The sequence below is a fragment of the Tinamus guttatus genome, unplaced genomic scaffold (genome assembly GCF_059628265.1).
Source record: "Tinamus guttatus ecotype Peru unplaced genomic scaffold, ASM5962826v1 Tinamus_guttatus_pri_ptg000240l, whole genome shotgun sequence".
In the NCBI taxonomy this organism is placed as follows: Eukaryota; Metazoa; Chordata; class Aves; order Tinamiformes; family Tinamidae; genus Tinamus; species Tinamus guttatus.
In genome coordinates, this window is record NW_028288774.1 from 6,038,185 (window position 1) to 6,055,719 (window position 17,535).

At 45.6% G+C, this 17,535-nt stretch overlaps 1 protein-coding gene across 2 annotated transcripts in view; it reads right to left on the minus strand.

Moving 5' to 3' along the window:
- Positions 1 to 559: 559 nt before the first annotated feature.
- LMO1 (LIM domain only 1) overlaps positions 560 to 17,535 on the minus strand; it is a 57,532-nt gene continuing 40,556 nt past the window's right edge. For both annotated transcript variants that reach the window (XM_088525770.1, XM_010228585.2), the window contains exons 2-4: positions 15,238 to 15,451; positions 4,530 to 4,655; positions 560 to 1,013 (exon numbers count right to left, since the gene is read on the minus strand). In XM_088525770.1, the coding sequence (XP_088381896.1) occupies positions 908 to 1,013; positions 4,530 to 4,655; positions 15,238 to 15,451 (446 nt within the window). In that variant the 3' untranslated portion in view covers positions 560 to 907. The remainder of the gene's footprint in view (positions 1,014 to 4,529; positions 4,656 to 15,237; positions 15,452 to 17,535) is intronic.

The following is a 17,535-nucleotide window of genomic DNA, read 5'->3' on the forward strand; positions in this document are numbered from 1 at the left end:
CGCGCGGCCCCGAGCGCCTCCGCAGCCGCTCACGCCGGGAAAGCCGGCGTCCCGCAGGAGAGAACCACACGCAAAGGCTGGAAACTGGTAACCTGGTCACTGCCCAGGCACCTGCTGCCACGGCGGGTGCCAATCTGTTCCTCAGACTGCAACGATGCAGCATTAGGCAGACCTGAGAGCTCCTAATTTTAGCAACCCTCTGCCTACACTTATCTAGAGGGGAAAAGAGAGACAATTCAACAAGGCAACAACTCGACACTTCACAGTCGTTTTCATAGGACCCAACAAGCAGCACTGACAATTGCCAACCCCACTGACAATTCCCAACCCTCAAACCCTCACCCCCGTGGCCCATTTCCTCCCCAGTACATAAAAGATAGCTTTAATTTTGGAGCCGTGCTTCTTCCCCACTCTGTGTGTGTGTGTGTGTGTGTGTGTGTGTGTGTATACACACTGGTGCTCCTCTCTGCGGTTTGATTTGGGTATATATATTTAAAATGTCTGGTCAACATCTAACACAGGAAATACAGGCTTTTACCACATAAGGAACAAACCACAGTTAAGATGACCAGGAAACATTCATAATTTTTAATTCACACCAGTAATAAAATTGCATTACATTTCTCATAAAATAAATGTTCCAGTTTATATACAGAAAACAGACTGTACAGAGCCCTCCCCAGACCCCAAGAACTCACAAACATACAGGCAATGCAGTGCTCAGCTAAGCAGGCACAACTGTACATCTAAAATTTTAACTGCTTTGTGGTGGGGGGGAAAGTACTACAATGTATATAGTCCTTTCTGGACCAAGAATTAAAAAAATATTGCAGGCAAGCTGACGGACGCCCTCACTGCTCGCGCGGCCGAACGTCCATCCCACGGTGCTTCAGCGAAGCAGAGTTTGCTATTGAACCTGGGACTCGAAGCTCCCGTTCAGCTGCCCCTCCTCATAGTCCATCTGACACAAGATCATGTTGTTCTTCAGGAAAAATTTGTCTCCCACACAGAATCTAGAACAGAAAAAGAAAAAAGAAAGTCTACATGGGAATAGGCTTTTGTAACCGGCTGATTGTATTACAGAAGAACAAAGAGCTTTAACTCTTCAAGTGATACTAGAGGTAACACTTCCCTTCAGCTGCTTGCGGAACTTGGAACAAGGGGTTTGGGGTCTGGAGATGACACTTGGGAGCTGAGTTGAATCTCCAGCTCTCCTGGTGAGCTGGGGCCCTGGGAAAGCCACCTTATTTCCACCCCTCTCCCCTTCCCTGCATGTGCCTTGGGGTTTTGTGGTCTATTTCTATGATGCTGCACAGCTGAACTCATCTCATAATCCGCAAGGGACCCAGGCCTCTGGGCATCTGCAGGTGCTGGGGACACAAAGTTAAGGAATTTATCCCGGCAGACTAGAGGTTTCCAAACTCTGAAAGCAGGAAGTCAAGCAGGCTGTATCACGCAGAGTATTTGAAGTTCTTCCCGGTCTCTGCATTTCCACAGACCCCTCAGGTGAGGCAGTATTTACACTAATTTATAGGCAAGGACTGGCTATTAAGTCTTTCCTCACCCCCTTGTGTACAGTGCTGAACAATAAATAGAAATTTCCTGATAGCTGGACTCCTAACCTTTATCTTCATTGAGCGAAGGGTAATGTTCGCTATATACCATGTAAATTGTTCTATTTGTATTAAAGTTGACAGAGAGGCTCATGATATTTAACAATTTTATTTGACCATTAAGGTCAAAAAAGTTCCACATATAATATTGGAGATGTGTAAATTGAGAGCCAATAGCTTCTTTGCATTTCCTGCTTGCTTTAGAATTAGAAGCTAATCTTTGTTTCTTAAGACAACAAATGATGCTCCGCAAGTGCAGTCCAAGAGCTGCTTTGGGTTCAGCACCAGCCAAGGATGAGGCACTAAACTCCAAGGCCAGCAGCACTTCCCTCTCCGGGTACCCGAGCCCCAGATGATACCAGGGACCCACGCAGCCCTCTCCGGGAGAGGACTCCTTCCCTCAGGAGACCTGACAGGCCTCAAAACCACCCTGTTCTCTGCTCTGCAGGCAGAGCTTTTGGCAAGGACATCACCTAGTTCTTGTCTAAAATTCTTTCTAGATTTGTCATTTAATACTCCTTATTGTCTGAGATGGGCAGAGTTTTTCTCCATCTGGGCACCTACAAGCAGCTGATGAATCTGCAAGGGCAGTACAGAGGGGACTCGGAACTGCTTTGCACTTGATTTCACTGGAGACGTTCTGCCTTTGCCCCTCTACAGCATGTGCTTTAGCAGTTCTGAAACTCCACTGTTTTTTGGTATTACGAGTCTAAAGATCGATCTCATTTTAAACTAATAGCTCTGAAGCTGAGAGCTGCACTGCACATGTTTTCCTGAAAGCCCCACCAGTAGGTTCACTCAGTACAAATAACAGACACAGCTGCTTGCTTTCTGCTACCTATCATTACCTTAAGTACAATATAAATCTCCAGGAACAGCAATGCAAAAATTACTCTTGCCATCAGCATAATCAACAGCTGTCTCTAGCCAGATTTGCGTAGGGCCTAGGAGCGACAGGAGAAGCTGAAGCACCCAAGTGTGAGTATGAGAGCGGATGGAGACGGGCAGAAAGCGAGACCCTCGCTCGTTCCTTATACCGATGAAGTATAAAATTATTAGAGACTCTGCTCTGCTAAGCACAGTCTAACACACATCAGTTGGTCGGTTATTACAAAGAAGGGCAAGCAAGCGGTAAGGAAACTGAACGGAAACATGTCTTCATGACTAAGTATTTTCAGAGCTGGAGAAAGAGGTGGCGTTTCAATGTCAGACTGATTTTGGGGATCCATCTCTGCAATTCTGACCTTAAGTTCACTGAATCGCACCGTTTCTCTACTTCCTGCAACACTTCCTTCTCTGGAAGGAAAACCCTCCAAAGCAGCAGTTTCAGCCGTGCCTCCGGGAGGGAATGTCCTGGCGGAGGGGACGTCCTGGCGTCCCCCCTGGAGGGGACGTCCTGCACAAGCTGCCAAGCGACAACAAAGTCCATTGCAGGGGCACGTTCAGAACAACTAACAGATGGGCCAAGTGAGGGGCTTCGCGGGCCTCCGGCGAGAGGCTCTGCCCGAAGCCACGAGCCGCTAGATGTCAGTGCCGGCCCGCGCAGGAACGCAGCGCCTGACAGCCTGATTTATGGGAGTCGCGACGCAGGAGCGACGTCTACCTCGAGCAAACACCGCCTCTGTGCTCAATAGCAGCGCTCAAGTAAAGCCACCTGAACTACCAGCTGCAGGCCCGAGTCTCCTCCTATGTGCCCTGGCACAGACCAGGTGCCACTCCATTCACCTGGATAAACTAAACCCCAGCAGGGAGAGCCAGGCCGCGCAGGTCGGACGCTCTCCTGAGGTTCACGGGGCGAGCGGGAGGGTGAGCACGTGCTGCGCACTGCAGCGCAGACTGACTGCACGAGGCGCTGCACGTCCTGCTGCAAACTGTGCTCCAGGGCGAGCCATGCATTTTTAAATCAGGGTTTTAACTGGACTTTTACAGAATTAGGTTCTCCATCTTCCCAAGACTTCAGTCATCTCTGTTCCCTCATGGTATCATGCTCCTACAAACATGGGCTGGAGCATTGCCTCCTAGCCCCCTCTTTGGGACGCCCAACCACAGCTCTCAGGACATGAACTATATCGTGTACGCACAACCCCTGGGCACTGGGCACTTACTGTAACCTACATAAATAAGCAGCAGGAATAACATGCGCTTGCAGTCCTGTTTTGAACAAGGATGTATGTATGTATCAAAAAGCAATAATGCACTTTGTCTGGCTCAGCGGGCTTTCATTCTGCCCGCAATTACCAGCAAATAGGGTGCTGTGAAAAATTTTCACAGCCCTCCCAGATTCAGCTGACTCCAGGTAGCCCCGGGGAGGACGTGGTGCCTGACCCTTTCTGGTGCGCTTTGACGTGCATTCCTCATCGCACACAGCCCTGCAGAAAGACAGCAGCTGTCTCCAAAGTCACAGCACCAGCAACACCCATTAACTGCACAACTAAAGGGGCTCGTTCTTAATGTTGGAAAGGGCTTAACTAGAGTGCATTTCTCCTTCCGCTCCCTCCTGTCTGCTCCTTCTTTGCTGTCCCCATTTCTGAACCTGTAAAAAAACTGCTTTAAGCAAAATAAAGCCAGTTTGCCAGAGACTCTTCCTCCACCATCAGTGTTCTGCATATACGGTAGGTGCTGAAAGGAAGCCAAAGTGGGTTGTTTTATTCAGCAGCAGCTGCGCTGCATATAACAGTGTCCAGATCTGCAACCTCCACCCCGCCGCCCCCAAATCCCACCAGCTTCGAGGGGATTTGCAGTGAGTAAAGGGGCTACAGGTACTAACATGCACCACACAGGTTAGCCTAAGAAGTCCACCAACTCATGCTAGCAGGCTGCAAAAACCAGAAAGGTAGCACGGTTCAAACATTTCCCATTTTGTCAGCAAAGGTACAAATTAGTTTGTGTTTGTGTGCACAGTAACTGTGTCCTCACCGCTGGTTGCAGAGCTGACAGGCAAAGCAGTCCAAATGGTAAACATTATCTCTGGCCCTCATCACCATCTCAAAGGCAGGGATCAGTTTACTGCAGGCAGCACAATTCCCGGTGGTACCAAAGAGCCTGCCAAAGAAGCACAATCATTAGAAGCCATTTTAATTAAATGGTGGAAGGACTAATTAAGTGTAATTAGCAGTATCAAATACTGTATTGCACCAATAAATAGAAGTTGCAGTCTCCATTTCGCTGACCAACCAGCATGCGGGAACTTGGGATAAAACTGCCTGGTGAGCAGGCTCCGATTGTCAAGATGAAGCTTCATTTGGTTTGTGAGCCTAGGGCTAATTTGCTGTCTAATGGAGAAAAGCATTAAACACTTAGACTGCTATTTTGGGGCTCACAAAATTTCAGTCAAAAACCATGCGCAGCTCCGCGGTGCCGGGGCAGGCTCTCTCGGCACCCCTCGCCCCGCTGCTCCTTGCTGGGATCTGCGAGGGAGGCAGGCTCACACCAGGACGCAGACTGGCCAACGCTGCCAGCTCTTACGGGGAAAAGCTCTACTACAACTCAGGAAGACGTTACCTTACTTACCTGCCGTCTAAAATGAAAGAGCACAAACTCTCCCAGGAAGAGGATTTTGCAAAGCATTTCCGCGAGCAGTCCCTGCTCCGCTGGCCACGTGCCCCGGGGACGCTAAGCCCCTGCACCTCGGCGCGGGCAGCGCGCTCGGCCGTTCCACGCCAGCTCCCCAGGCCCCGAGGACAGCCCCTCAGCACGGGGAGCTCTGCCATGTTCATCTCAGCGCTCACTATCTGTCTCCCCAGATGTCTGCTGCAGTTACGGCTCCCGCAGGGGCACTGGAGCAAGACGGCAGCATCTCTCCCCCGGCCCCGCTCTCGAGCACGTCTCTGCAGACCCGCGTGTGCCTGGGGCAGCACGCGCTCTTACATTAAACACAGGAACTGGCCAGGGCACAAATCAACAGGCCAATAAAACCGAGGTTCACCCACGACTGTGGTCAATGCACATATGGTTAGCGTTTTGCTTGGGAGGAGATAAAAATCTTATTTGTGGGACTCTGAGGCTCCAGACGTACCGCTGCTGCTCATCACCAGCGCGGCCTGCGGCAACGCGCCACCGCCTGCAGACGCGGCCGGGCTTGCGGCCGCTTCCAGCCGCTGCTTCTGGCTCGCTCCACAACACGGATGCACCAGGAAAATCTATAACCAATTTCTAAACCTGCAATTTGCCAGGCTAATCAATACTAATTATTATCGGCCAGTAATTGCAACCTAAAACACTTGATAGTGTTACAGAAACCTCCACATAACTCCCCCACCCTCACAGGGCTGCACTAGCAGAGTCAGCTCGGTCCTCAGTTATTATATAAAAAAAAAAAAAAAAAAATTTCCTCATCCTCATTAGGAGCCATATCAGTGGGCTTCCATTACACCTGTCTGAAAAACTTCAAGATTTCTTCTGAAGAAACACCAATATATTTTCCCTGGCGGAAACTTACTGCAGATCAGACACGTCTGTGCTACAGTGGTTCAGGACAGCAGTGTTGCAAAGGGAATCCCTAGCATCCTTCCTGCAAGGCTCCATTTGAAAAGGCAGAACAACTCCCACGTAGATACGCATTTGCACTGCCAAATTCCCTGAGTACCCAACACGCCGCAGGGGGCAGCCCCTTGCTCCCTGCAAGCTCCTGCCCCGCTCCCGCTCTTGGAGCCTGGCACGAGAGGCAGCTGCGGGCAGCGGAGGCTCCCGCAGCCGGCAGGCTGCGCTGGGAACACGGGGCATTGGCAGCGCGCGCGTCTCCTCGCGCGGGACCTGCTCGCAAGTCACGGCCGCTGGCAGACCCCTCTCCAAGCTGCTGTCCCCCTTCCATGGGTACCGCGCGTCAGCGCAGCGAGAACAGGCAGCCTGGCTGCGGTTTTGTCGTTTTCCACAAAGCAAAGGCTTACGTTTTCAGAGCACCTTAGTCACAGCAAACTGTGAGCCCAATATAGCAGGCAGGGAAACTGGGAGGTTAATCCTAGATTTGCTCTGTGACCAACACTGCTACAAGCGCAAGTATAAAATATCCATTATTCATTAGCATCACAGTTGTGTGGAGCTCAGTCTAGATTAAACAAAATAAAGAGGCCCCAGACAGCACCATTTGCATTGTTAAGCAGGCGCTTTTCTTCAGCCTTCAAATAGGCGACTTTTCTAAATGGAAATGATGGGGAAATTGGGACAGATGTTCACTTAACTATTTAAACAGTTAGCTTAAGAAACATGAAAAATGTATTTGGCATCACATTCACCTGTCCCCTTTCAGGGGTCTGGGGGTAAAGCAATTGTTAAACAGCTTTGAATGTTTGCATAAGATCTGAAGCTTATGTTCAGTCCAGCTGAAATCATGTTGCCTTCTAATGTCTACATAAATGTAGCTTCCAGCTAGTCAGCACGCTAATCTTTTTCTCTTCTATCAACTTTCACAGTCCTCCATCCCCTCCCTTCCCAACAGATGAACATTTCACACTTCTTCTAGCACTTCCTAATTTTAATCTGCTTTTCAGGGAGTGATTTAGAGCCCTTATATTCACCATGGTTCTAAAAATATGCTGTAACTTGTAGCTCAGTGAACACAAATTCTCCCCCCTTTTTAATCTGTTGGAAGAAAAGCAAAATGAACAGCCTCCTTTGCCTTTATGTGTGTGTTTTGTTTTTAAATTGCCACCTCTCATACTTACTTACCTGGAGGTTAGATGAGTTGAAACTTTCTGCGATGGGGATCTTAACATTGTTGGAGGAGGGAGGAAAGACAAGAAGTGGGAAGAAAACCTTCTACAAAAACTTCCATCTGGGGTTAAATTTAAAGCAATCCTACACAAACAAACTGATCTGCATTCTGTCCCCCAGACACCTCCATAACAGATGCAATGCTCTCTCACAAGTTCACATGATCAAAGTTAGAGAAATCTATGAGAATACGCCCAGCATCTACTCATCAGCTTGATGCTATTGGCACAAAAGAAGGTCAAAATATAGAAAGGTTTCAATTTGCGGTTGTTTTGCTTCTTATATAAAAACATTTTTCTCATCTCCCTTTTGAAGTTAAAATGCAACAATTTTTAAGTACAAATTTCTTCGCTCTTATGTAACAGGAAGACCTAGCTAGCTTGTAAATAAGCACAGACTACACAGATTTAAAATTTAACACAATTAAACTTTTACCCTGTGGTAGTAATTATGTTTAATGGCTCTTAGCCTGAACTTAACCATGTCTATTGTTGTCAGCCAGTCTAAAAGCCCGAGTTTGTCCAAGGACAATTTTCTATAGTTTACAGGCCCACTAAAAACCCAGCTATGCTCTAGTCTGATTGGCCATTGATGTCACTGTGTATAGGAAAAATTAAAGCTAATTGGCATACGGGAGCAGCAGTGAATACAAATGAAATGATGGGAAGAGGGGAGAGCTCTCGGAGGTAGCACACAACTGCCAGAGGATGCTCTATGCGGAGCCTTGCCTGGGTGGAAGAGCAATCTCCCAGACAGCCCTCCGGAACGCAACAGTTTGGCAGTCAGTCCTGAGGTTAACCAGAGGCACAGTAAAACAGAGGCATCATTCTGGAGCTTTGCAGGGAGAAGAGAATGGCCAAGGGTCCTTACTGTAGGGAAAACCTAAGGAAACTTCTCATAAAAGGTTAAACATCTCTTTAAAGGTTTTCCCTTACGACACCATAAATGCAGGTTGACTGTACTGAGAAACTGGTTACCTATTTCTGTCATCTCTAAAAACAATCTGTTTTACTCTCTGGCTACAAAGGGGGAAAAAAAAAGTTTCCTATTTTCTCTGCAGGCCACTGTCTTGACTAGCTAATATTTTGCAAAAGGGAAGGAGTTTTGCCTCCACATACCAAGTGAAAAGTTTGGAGCTCTTGACTTCATAGAAAGAAATAAAAAAGAGGAAATGGGACAAACACATTTAAATAATGAATAGTATAGATGTTTTAGAAGCTTCCCTTTGAAAAACAAAACAAAACAAAACACAAGCACAAGGCATAAGTTCAAAATTAAACCGCTGAATTGAAACTAATAATTGTACAATAAAATAGGCCTTGTCAACACTGAAAGGTAAGAATTGAAAGTAGATTAAACACTTATCTAAAGATAAGTGTATCTAAAGATAAAATACTTTTGTAGATATCTTCTATACTTAAATATTCATCTGTATATCTGTGTATCCAGATTATCTGGCTACAAAGGTTTTCCAAGAACTACCGAACCCCTGGTCATACTCCTACTAGAAGATGATCCTGGGTTCCCATATATATTCCTTCTTTTTTCTGCTGCTGCTTTTTCTCTGGATTAATCAAGATCTACTCTAGATAAAGGCTTGTTTTGCAGCACTGAATTTATTACCCTAAGGGGTTTTTTCCCTACAATGTTAAAACAACTAGCCTTCTAGTGCAGTAGACTCTTAATGGCTTACAATCAATATTTTTCCCCCAAAAACATGTATCGAAGAAAATCAGAATAAGAAATACGTTGAGATATGTGTCTGATTGGAGAAAGCAACTGAATATGCCAGTAACTGCACAAAAAGCCTAAACACCACTTAAAGAGGTAAAAAGAGTAAACTCAAGAGCAACTCGAGGCTCAAGGGTCCCAATTTCCTTGTAATTAGGCTTTGTGTAATATTTAAAGAAGTCATTTGTTTCTCCTTGCTTCTGCAAAAAAAGGCATATAAGTCAGATACAGATTGCATTAGCCATAGGCATTTTGACATGGTAAATATATTAGTTGGTGCACCCTTCTTTCCAGGACAATATTGTCAGCACTGCAGTGGAATGTCATGTCAGTTGAAGGAAGGGAAATGCATTTTGATACTAATGAAGTTGGTCAAGTTGTCCTTTCATGATGCCTTCAAGCTCAGTCTGGAAGAATTTACATCTTGCATGCCAAAGGGGTTGTCATTCATGGATAGCTAAACAGGAGGAGGTGAACCAGTGTAGTATAAAAAGCCCTTCGGTTGGGTAACCACACTGGCTCACAGATTACTGGGCATAAATTTCAAGGTTGCTCAAGGATGTCTATCTTCAGCTGGGGAACTCACTCTTGAATGTTCACTTATTTGTCTCCTTTGGTCTCCCCCTCTGTATCTTGGGGATATTTCCAGTTGGTGCTAGGACTCTGATAAAAGATAGAAGTGCTTGTCTTCTTCCCCTGCCATAGCCTTCCTGTGGCAGCTGACATTAAAACCCATCTTGGCCGCCTCAGCCAGTGCTGAACACACACAGAGCAATGTTCTCTTAGGGGAGTTTAAAAACAGCTGTCAGAAAACTGCCAGTTTGAAAGTGCTAGAGGCATGTTAGTACATCAAAGCCCAGAAGAATTACTCCCCACAAGCTTTCCTCCTCATTGGGAGATTATGGAGGAAAAGAAAAAGAAAAAAAGAAGAAAGGCAATGAACCAACTAAGTATGGTTTGTTTATCCTGGAAAGCTTGGGCTGTGGGAAACTCCTGGACCAGCTACTACAAAAAAAAGGGCTGTGCTTTAGCAGCACAAAACACAACAATGCTGCCAAGACACAGTGTATTTTGAGCCTAATTAATCCTCCTTAATCTGTATAGATACCAAGTGTAGAAGTAGGGGTAACCTATGCAACATGCAAGATTCTCTGTTGTGATGCAAGAAGGAGTACTTCAATTTAGGCACATTTTAGTTTCTGGCAGACATCATCTGGTCAGCCACATTGCATTTATAACTCTTCTCTGTACAAGAAAAGAGCATTTCTGGGCATAAACACACCAAATATATCCCTTGAAAAGTAGATCACTGACTTATTGTGGAAAAAAACAAAATATGCTCTTCTCTGCTTCAAATGTCTTTCAGCTTCTGCACTCTGAAGCTACATTAAGGACTATTATTGATGTTTCTCATAGTTTAGCGTAAATTCTGCTAGTTTTGGTAAATCCTCTTCAATTTCAGAAGACTTGTGCTTAAATGTGCAACTCAGTTTGACTGTTTTGTTTATTTCCTTCTTTACTGAATGCAGAAACCCACTAAAAGCACGGCATTTGACTGCATTCTTCTGCATCAGAGAGAAGATCCTTCCACGTCTTGGTACGACTACTTTTCATATTCCATAAAAATAATACATGCTGCACGCTCGCTGGATACAGGATGCTTCATCTACAGGGACCCTGTAGCAATCCACTAACAACTTACATTCGCTAACGGAAACTGCCAGTGACACTCGGAGCAGAACAAAAAACAACATCCCAAAACTGGAAACCACAGTAATTGCGATCTCATCTATCTGGATGAGGAAGTGCCCACTGTGGAGTTCATTGAGGATTGAGTTGGAGCTTCCCCGCCACCCGGAGTGCTCCAGGGCTGGCAGTCCCGCCGGGACATCTCCGTGGCCCTTGGACAGGCATGCAGCCTTGCAGAGGTGTTGCCCGTCTGTTGGGGGCCACACTCAGCTTGAAGTATGATCAAAAACATGTTGAAATTCATTTAAATGAATTTCCATCAAGTCCACTAAGAACAATATCGGGCCTTTCCAGAAAGCCTTTCACTCCTACTAATTCGACATTTTTTTTTTTCAGGCAGGTTTTTGGGGGTTTCTTTGAAGTCTAATTAAGATTCCAATCATTTCAAGCACCCCCTTCCCCCTAAAATCTCCTGAGCTCTAGCAGAGCATCACATACGCAGAAGTGACAGTTCCGTTTCGGTGGAAGTGAGTCTGACTTGCCTTTGCTTGTGTGAGGGTACCACGCCTCCAGACTGGGGCAGAAAGAAAAAAAAACCTTTCTTGTTCTTCATCAGCACATCACTCTGCAATTCAAGTTGTCAGTCCCTCCTGGGAAAGCCTCATACAACACCCAAACAGCCACGGCGAGCTTGGTGACTCTTTAATTACAGCTCTGAATAAACACGTAATTGCTGTTTTAGGGTCTGAGGAATTTTCAGAGCAGCATCCTGAGGTCCTCTATCCCACAAGCACTTTGTTCAATAGCATTTGCTTATCAAAAATAATTAGAGGTAGAAATGCTGGACCTCTGATTATGAAACAAATGGTAAATCTATTTGCTCAGACAAAACGTATCGAAAGATACATCTAGACACAGCTGGAGACTGAGGTGATACCGCAAGGATAACAACTCAAGATCCAATTTCATCTTTCATGATTAAAAAATGAGCAAGAAAGTGTTTTATGAAATGTGAAGGTTAACAAATGTTCCTTCACAAGCAATGATGACAGTTTATCTTTTGAAACAAATGATTTGGCTATGGTCTGCTGGCAGTTCCTGAAACACGCTTGAAAAATTTCTTCTAAGAGCCCACTGAGGAGGAGCAGACGCAGCAGGGCGCCCCGCGCCCGATCCAACACAGCGGCCGGCTCGGCACCGCGCGGCCGCGCCGCAGCCCCGGCCTACGCGGGTGAGCAGGCCAAGCCTGGTCCCCGGGCCCTGTGCTGGCCACCCAGCAAGGGCTGCACCTGAACGTTCAAAACCCTTAGGGCTCCTTTCAGATACGGCGTTAATACAATACTTGACACTAGTCTTATTCAAAGACCTGCATAGAAACTGGCCGACAATTAATTCTTTTCACTCTCCTCCGAATAAAGTACTCGCTTCTGGTGCATGTGCAATGTCAAGTATGAAAGCTCATTTATGGGACTGAATTCTGCTAAAATACAGCAAATAACACAAGTATCAACACTAACGATAAAAATCAAGAGAGAAATATTCTGTGTGGAACACAAGAGAAGATGTTTTAGGGTAAAAAAAAATTGCTCGATAGTTTTATAAAATAATGGGCTCCATAGCACCTTATCAATTCCTATTCTGTGATGCTAAAGGAGGTACTTAGTGGAAAGAAAACAGAAGGCAAGGGAGCAGCAAAACCCCCCCAAAAGCATACAAACATAAATTTCTCAGCAAGAACGTGAAATATCACAGCTATAAAGCTGTCTAAACAGCTCAATGTCTCTTAACAACTATGCTACAAAGCTAGTGTTATTGCCTCCTGCCCCATTCTGAGCCACCAGAGCTCTCTGGGATAGAACGGGTACGTTGCACTGGCCTGCAAAAAGATCTAGGACATGTTTGCAGCGGTCAAAGCAGCTATAACAGATTAAATTAAGAAGTGGAAATATTTAAAGTAGGAAGTAAAAAAAAAAAAAAAAAAAACAAGAAAAGAGTTGGCAACGTAACGATTCTCTCCACAGCCAGCGTCTGAGTCGGGTAAGATTCACCGGAGATCTAAGGGAGATTCTGCAGCCCATCGACGTGCTCAGCACCTCTACTGGCACACACAAACTACTGTTTCTGCTCATAATATCCAAAATTTCTTTAGCACAGAGACTGTCTGACCCAGTTTTACAAGGCTACACGAGCCTCTGCTTCACAATTCCAGAACGCTACACCAATAGCAGCAGGCTGCTCCGTTGGATAACCTGGGTTATTCAGCCCGACAAGTGGAAGCAGAGGAATGGAGGACCCCTTTGGGGCACAGAAGTTTGCTGCAGAGAGCACAATGCTCTTGCTGCGACAGAAACTGCACAGACATGGTCAAAGAGCAGCCCCCGCTGCTGCCTCCCACATTCACACCACCTTGTTTTCCCTTCCCAAAGGCTGAATCTGCAGCTCCTGGCTGCTCTCCCACCTCCAGCACAGTCTGCGGCCTCGCAGCAGCCAAAGAAGGAACAAGATGCTCCACAACTATGGTGATAAGCAGGTCCTTGTAAGCGTAACAGCATTGCCACGCTCTCCTTTGGCTACTCTAAGGTCCCTGATTCGATGCTGTATGTTGTTTTTGGTACGAAACTAGAACAAACCAAAATCAAGACAGTGCTCGTTGAATTGAGGAAATACTAGCTAGCTTATAGGTCTCAGAAAACAAACGTAAATGGAAATCACTGCCCATCAGACAAATTTCTAATAGGGTTCTGCAACACGGAACATCTTTCCTTCAGGTCAAATTAAAAAAAAAAGCCAAAACACTGTTTAGCAAGCGGGCACAAATGACAGCCTGGAAGAATGATAAATAAGGAAGAGGAGGGTGACTGACGGGGAGAGCTGGATCACTTGGCAAGCTGGGTGTAAACAAGCAATGTGTTTTAATACGGCTAAGTGTAAAGAAACAATCTCGAAACAAATGTAGTTTCCGGAAGGAAGACTAATGCTGGAAGAAGTTCTGTTGAAAGGTACTGGGGTTTCCTGTGATTAGTAGCTAATAAATCCTCACTGAGGTACCATGATAAAAAGAATTAATATGACTCCTAAACAAGTGCAATGCTTCGGAACAGTTACATTCCTCATTGCTATGTCAGAGTTACACCTGCAGTACAGGAAGAGTACAGCCAAACTGAAGGAGGGTCAGGGAAGAACCAAAACAACAGCTGAGGCTTAGGCATCTGCATTCGTTACGGGGCCTTCTGGATCTCTTCTCTCTGCAGCCCTTCTGTCTTTACCTTGGTCTCTCCTCACCACCGTTTGGGGACGCACCCCTGCTTCCCTGTAGTGCTGCTCCTGTTGCCTGCCCCATGCAATGTGAGCGGAGATGTTTCCTGTGTGTCCTTGAGAGTTTCAGCTCTGCCAGGAGCAACCGCCCGGGGGGCAGCTCTGGGACACCAGCTTCCGAAAGGCAAGGGGCACCTCCAGGACCACAGCTAACAGACTTACTGCTTCTTATTGGCTAAGGCTCATTCTCTCATTTTCTGAGTGAGAAAATTGTTGAGGCTTTACTGAGAAAAATCTTACTACGACTTTTCAGGAAGACATTCTACACTGAAACATAGGAAGCATCTGAGTGTTGACACTAATGCAGCTGGCTTTTTAATACCACAAGGTTAGCTGGCTTTTTACCTCCTTATCTTAAAACAATATATTGTATTTGTTTTGCTTCAGATGTATTTGCTGGTTGAGGCTGAACAGGAAATTTTATCAGTGCTTTATGAAAAAAAGGAGAAACATACACATTAGCTGGAGATCAAGTACATTCTTTCAGAGGAAAAACAAAAGAAAACTGTGAGAGTGTTTTGCACTGTGACCCTCATAAGAATGTTTCTATTAGGGCTGCTGCTTATTACAATTCATTTGCATCATCTAGGATACTTTTGTACAACCCCCCATATACATTGGCCAAAAACTCCATGTGCTGCTATTTATTATAGACTCACACTTGACAGGATAGTTCTAAATTAAGGGTTATTTATGGGCTCTGTAGACTTTCTCATGAGGGAAAAGTTAATCTCTAATTTTGGATTGTTTTGCTCTGTGTGTTGCACTCTGAGACTTACAGAATGCAAGCGTTGGAAGTCTGTCTAAGAGCTATCATTGAAAGAGAAAAGTAAAGTTAATTGTGAAGAGCATAACATTAGAGATAAGCAGCAAAACTTCATAATCCTGTCCTAATTCTTCTCAGTAAACATTTCTTGCTTTTTAAGTTTTATAACAATACAAAATTAAGTCATGCCCTTCTTCTCTTGACCTAAAAACAGCATGCTACTTCACTGACGCCAAAATATTTGAACTGCAAACAAAAAGCCATCCTCAGAAAGAGGAAGAAACTCCAGTCCCTTTTAGGCAAGAGAAACCACACACAACTACATGTTTCCATAGAAGAAGTTTAGAAAGATAAACAGTTGGCAGCACACTGAGAGGCTTATAGGAAGAACCCGCGCTCCGCTCCTCTGTTTACCTCAGGTAATCTCTGCGGCAAAGAATGAGATTTGCTTTTGTGTAAAGAGTTGATCCGACCTCTCCAAGACGACAGTCACAGCAGGCGCACTTTAGACAGTCTTCATGCCAATACTTATCGAGAGCCTTCAGAAGGTACCGGTCCTTGATCTTCCGGTTGCAGCCAGCACAGCCCTTCTGCTTCCCTTTGGGTTGTACGGATAACATCGGCACACCTACAACACAAACAAACCATGGAGTTGAGAAGATACTCAAACAGTTTAAATAGGTTCGCTGCTTTTCTGGGCAGCACTCAGTGATCTGCAAGCAAATGCTGCTTCTGGTTTCATTACGAGGAGTTCACACTGCAAGATGTTGCTGGTCAAAGGAACTTTAGATTCATTTGTTGTCCAGGGTAAGCTGTCGCTTGCAGGAATGGGACATTCCCTTCCTAGGGGTAGAGCCGACAAAAAACACTACAGTTTTCTTTTTAATTAACATCCTGCAGCAGAATAAAGTGGTTACAATTTCAAAAATAGCTTTTTCCCTCATTAACAGTAGCTTTGTGTTGGTCGTTACCTGCTACAGGCAATTACGAAGATCAGAAGGGCAACCACTGCATGTACCCCCCCCATCCAAATTAGCTGGAGCAAGCTGGACAGGGAAAAGAGGAGGAGGGTGCTTAAGATGAACTATGCCACTTTCCTCCTCTTGTAAACAGCACTGATCACAGAGACCTCAGTGAAAGCCAGAGCAGCCCAGGGACCACTCTGAATTAAATGCTATTCAAAAGCCCTCAAGGACTGCTTGAAAATGACCCAGCCAGCATCTCTCTACCTCTAGTGAAGCCACACTCCTTAGGAGCCAGTGAAGCTCTCAGGCTCCTCTTCGTATCACTGGAAAAGGTACTAAAAAGCTGTTTTTTTCCTCCTCTCTGGAAATCTCTGCTGGGGCTGCAAAGCAAGGGTAAGACGTGATCGCAAGGTGTTCAAGTTACCAGGCTCAGGGGACACCTTGCTGTGGCTGCCTTCTTCACTTCAGCAGTCTTCACAGTGCTGGCTCCAGCTTTTTCCTCTCACCTGAACAACTAGTGTCCCCCATGCCCAACACAGGCTAGTGAGCATGAAACCCATCTCCCTTCTCAGTTTCAAAGGGAGGAAGGGAAGGATTTCATGCAACCTATGGACAACACGGAGAAAAAAACCCTCAAGGACTGTATTGTGGAGGAGAAAGGGGAAAACAGAAGATGAGGGAATAAACAAACTTTCTGAGAGGCCGGGATTGCATTTTCTCCAGAGCCTGGATTATATTTTGTTACTGATTATTTTCATGGTGCCAATCACTGGGCCTTTAATGAGCAGGCAGTGGGGGCTTAACCAACGTGGCGATGATGAGGGGGCACTTTGCCTACTGTAGCAGGTGTCACCGGATATATGCTCTTACATAAAGTTAAGCCACCATTTCTGTAGAAAGCCAGATGTCCCAGAAAGCAGCAGCTTTATAATGGAATTATTAACAGACCCTTAACCAGAGTGGAACTAGTTAGTGCCACTGTAATATGTGACATTTGCTGCTTTCCTTAAAAGCAAGGGTGACCCAAGGGTGGCTAATGTTCAGCACATGTAAAACCCACCACTCTTAGAGTAATAATTGCTTTGTCGGAGCTGCAAGCAGACGACAATAGCACTTAAGACACTTCTACACAAACAGTGAGGTATTGATCCATTTGTTATCAAAGTGGTCTCAGCAGCACGGAGACAGGTCAAGTAACATTCAAAAACTCTCAAGGCTTAAAGAGCCCTCCTGCTCTTTGCTGAGGCACACTCTAAATCCACTTGCAAAGTCGATACTAGCAAACTTTTGACACTAGGGACAAACGTGCAATAATTAAGTGAAAACTTAAATCTGCATTCAGCTGCCACATACACAACCCTTCAAGGCCACTCATTCCGGGTCTGCCAGAGTTCCTGAGAGCATCCGAGAAATTATGCACAGATGTCCAAGGAGAAACAGCCACACATTTGGAAAGAGGGAAAAGACAAGGAAGTTTGAGAAGCATAATATGCTGCAGATGCTCGAAGTCAAATTACAGAAGCACTCCTTGTGAGAGTTTCTTGTAAGAATGAGGAAAGTGGCCGTGTCGTTCTGGGTACAGGGCACTTCTAACACAGTACATTTTAAGAGCAAAGTGAAGCTTCATTTTGTGTGTCATCTTTCTTCAGGTAACTTAAGATCTTCATGAAGTGTTCTCTCAAACTCCACACCAGGAAATTAACACTTCATGGAAGGAGACTGCCATGTTCTAAGACAGGGAACGGTG